The 4,094-nt window shown below is 42.4% G+C and overlaps 1 protein-coding gene across 1 annotated transcript in view; it reads left to right on the top strand.

The window, feature by feature from the left end:
• Positions 1-2,714, top strand: part of emc4 (ER membrane protein complex subunit 4) — a 16,723-nt gene extending 14,009 nt beyond the window's left edge. Inside the window, exon 6 of the mRNA XM_037682722.1 lies at positions 1,937-2,714. Within this exon, the coding sequence (XP_037538650.1) occupies positions 1,937-1,972 (36 nt within the window). The 3' untranslated portion in view covers positions 1,973-2,714. The remainder of the gene's footprint in view (positions 1-1,936) is intronic.
• The last annotated feature ends 1,380 nt before the right edge of the window (positions 2,715-4,094 follow it).

Here is a 4,094-nt window from a genome sequence, read left to right as displayed (position 1 = left end):
ATTTAAAATGGAGTGTGGCAAAATGGAAGACTGTTCTGTGGTCAGATGAGTCACGATTTGAAGTTCTTTATGGAACACTGGGACGCCATGTCATCCAGCCCAGAGAAGACAAGGATAGCCCAAGTTGTTATCAACGCTTCGTTCGGAAGCCTGCTTCATTGATGGTATGGGGTTGCATGAGCGCTTGTGGCATGGGCAGCTTGCATGTCTGGAAAGGCACCATTAATGCAGAGAACTATGTTCAGGTTCTAGAACAACATATGCTCCCATCTAGACATCATCTCTTTCAGGGAAGACCCTGCATTTTTCAACACGATAATGCCAGACCACATTCTGCAATCACAACATCATGGCTACGTAGGAGAAGGATCCAGGTACTGAAATGGCCAGCCTGCAGTCCAGATCTTTCACCTATAGAGAACCTTTGGCACATCATAAAGAGGAAGGTGCGACAAAGAAGGCCCAAGATGATTGAACAGTTAGAGGCCTGTATTAGACATGAATGGGAGAGCATTCCTATTTCTAAACTTGAGAAACTGGTCTCCTCTGTCCCCAGACGTCTGTTGAGTGTTGGAAGAAGAAGGGGGGATGCCACACAGTGGTAAAAATGGACTTGTCCCAACTTTTTTGGGATCTGTTGACGCCATGAAATTTGGAAACAACAGATTTTTCCCTTAAAATGATACATTCTCTCAGTTTAAACTTTTGATCTGTGATTTGTGTTCTATTCTGAATAAAATATTAGATGTTGGCACCTCCACATCATTGCATTCAGTTTTTATTCACAATTTGTTTAGTGTCCCAACTTTTTTGGAATCCGGTTTGTAGTTACTTGGCTAGAATGCCAACGACCAGTGATTCAACTTCAAGTAAGCAAAGTACCAGCTGACAGGGTTCACTGACCGAACTGTTCGAAGGTATTACTCCGTATGAACATAATTTAAAACGGCACTCGGAAATAACTCGAGCAGTAACGGAGTTCATAGCGAAATATATGATGTCCATTAATAAAGTGACCAAGCCTGAGTTTACAGCTTTGGTAAACACAGTGGATAAGTGGTACAGAACGCATTTGCGCACACATTTTAGCCAAGTTGCTGTCCTGGAGCTACACAAAAAAATGCAGAAAGAGTTGCAGCGGGGCTGAAAACAACAGAAACAGATTTTTTGCTTTTGTTTGTTGAAAAATACATGAGAAGAAGACACTGAAAAATAATCACATATTAAATCACAATATTGAGGTTAAAAAAAATTTTCAATTAGAACATTTTCCAAAATCGTTCAGTCCTAACAGCCACTGACCAAAAAAGATGGCCCAGCACAGAAGATCAACACCATCAGGCCAGGACTCTGCGGTCTACACTCATCTCCAGGCCAGCGGTCACTCTTTCAAGGATGAAACAACAGACAGAGAGGAACGATGGTTTGAGAGAGGAGTAAAGGAGGCCATCTTTGTGAAAAGAAACCGTCCATCATTAAACAGGGGTGGAGGCCTCCAGGTTCAACTGTCCCCCTCTTACCTTGCTGTGATTGCTAGTATCACTCAGCCTCCTGTGAATAATAAACAGCCATCAGGTGCTAATGATCCATCGTTAGGCTGATGGTCCTTCTTGATCATGTGAGCAGCTAGTTCTGGATGTCACCACACTATGTGAAGGAGCTATTGATAAGACTGAGTTTGTTGGAGCTCCTCAGACTGATGAAGCCTTGTGGATAAAAGATGAACCGTTTCAACAAGACCAATCTGTCCAGAGGACCTGACTCAACCTGGTTAGATAGGACTAAAGTCATTTATCAAACCTAGGAGATCTGAAAAGTAATTGTTGGTGTATTAATACATGCTCATGTCGAACTGTCTGTTGTCTGTACATTTACCCTGCAGTTGCTGGTTGTTTTCCTCACAGAGTTAATTTACATCTTCCACATTTCTCTACAGAGGATGGAGATCATGGGCGGAGGGATGGTGCTGTGAAGTGAAGGTACCGTGTACAAACTGGATGCAAACCTCCTCAGAAGGTCTATACTGTACATTCTACGTGCCACGCCACCGGGCTTCCCATCACAGCTGAGATGAAACAAAAGTCTGTCGTTTCATTCTTTTTTTTTTGTTTGTTTGTTTGTTTTTTACTCACCACATCTGGAACTGATTATAGCCGTTCAAGTTGTTCATGAAAACAGCACATCTTGAAGTCAGGGTTTCATTCAGCAGTAAAGACGATCTACATTATTGGCTTGTTTTTGCAGAAATGTTAGTTTATTCTGCTACTCTGATTGCCATAACGACAACGTTTTTTAATACTCTTCATAAAAACAGTAAAACCAGCAGATTTTAAATCTATACTACTTCAAACTCCGGTCCAGATGAAACTGACTTCACCGTAGATTATTTATGAGGTGATTTTATGCCTTCCACTTCAGAATTAGACTAGACCATAACATGACTAAACAAATATTTTAGTCTATAAAATTACTAAAATTTAAGTCAGAATGTGTGAAATGTTTATCAAGCTTTCAGTTCAACTACAGCAGAATTTTAAAATATATATAAATATATATAAATTTTGTTGTTTCTCAGTTTGTAGTGAACTGCTTCCTTTGGACTTGATTTCAGCATGTCAGCCAGCAACATTTACTCAGATTTAATTTATGTCTGGTTAATTTATGCTGATTTGTTGTATGTAAATCTTCTATGAAATAAATTCTTATTGCGTGAACTAAAATGTTCTCAGTCGTGTCAATAATTGTATTGAATGGTTTTTTTTTAATGTTGTTTGAGAAAGTCTGATTCATGATTAATTTCACAAGAAAATAACAAATAACAATTTATTTTGGGGGCGGGGGGGTTGTGGTTTTTTTTTTTGTTTTTTTGTTTTTTTTTTACAAATGTGCTAAACGAGGTTTGGTAGTAGCTGAGAATCATTCTAACACAAATTTAGTGCTAACAAATGCTACGGTGTCATCGTGGCTTAATTTGAGCCAGATCTTGCTGGACCAGGATCCGAGAACTCTTATTTTGACAGGGTGTGTTCCAGCAACTGTTTGCTTGGATCCAGTAACACAAATCTCCACCTCCAAGAGCTCTACTGAACTAGACTGGTCTGAATGACTATCGGCCAGTAGCCCTCACCCGATAGTCGCTAAATGCTTCGAAAGACTGGTCATGACCCACATCAAAACAACCATCAACGAGGACCCTCACCAGCACACATACCGCAAGAACCGATCAATAGAGGATGCCATCTCCTCTGTGGTCCACACTGCTCTCACCTACCTGGAGCAGAAGGACTCCTACGTCCGTATGCTCTTTGTGGACTTCACATCTGCCTTCAACACCATGATCCCTCAAACCCTGATGGACAAACTACTCACACTAGGACTAAGCCCCTCCATTTGCAACTGGGTCCTAGACTTCTTAACAAACCTCAGTCTGTGAGGATCCACAACTTCTCCTCCTCCACCATAACCCTCAGCACTGGCTCTCCTCAGGGATGTGTGCTGAGCCCTCTCCTGTTCACTTTGCTCACGTATGATTGTGCAGCTACCCATCTGGGTTGTCACATTGTAAAGTTTGCAGATGACAACAGTGGTTGGATGCATCACAAACAATGATGAGTCCAGCTACAGGCAGGAGGTGGAACACCTGGAGAGCTGGTGCAAAGAGAATAACCTTCACATCAATGTGAAGATGACAAAGGAGATGATTGTGGACTTCAGATGAAAAAAATCCACCCACCCACCCCTGAACATAAGAGGCTCTGTGGTGGAAGTGGTCTCCAGCTACAAGTACTTGGGTGTACACCTGAATGACAACCTCAACTGGAGCAACAACACTTCCAGCCTGATTAAGAAAGCTCATCAGAGACTCTAGTTCCTCAGGCGGCTGAGACGAGCTAACTGGGAAGCTCAGTCCTCACCACCTTCTACAGGTGTGCAGTGGAGAGCATCCTGTGCTCCAGCATCAACGTGTGGCATGGAGGCTGCACAGCTGCAGAAAGAAAAGCTTTGCAGAGAGTGGTGAAGGCTGCACAGAAGACTGGAGTCCGTCTCCCCACCATCACAGACATCTACACCTCCAGATGCAGGAAGAGGGCCAC

Source organism: Nematolebias whitei, chromosome 1 (assembly GCF_014905685.2).
Source record: "Nematolebias whitei isolate Nwh7 chromosome 1, NemWhi1, whole genome shotgun sequence".
Classification (NCBI taxonomy): Eukaryota; Metazoa; Chordata; class Actinopteri; order Cyprinodontiformes; family Rivulidae; genus Nematolebias; species Nematolebias whitei.
The sequence above is the reverse complement of the archived record's forward strand: the minus strand, read 5'-3'. Positions and strand labels throughout refer to the sequence as shown.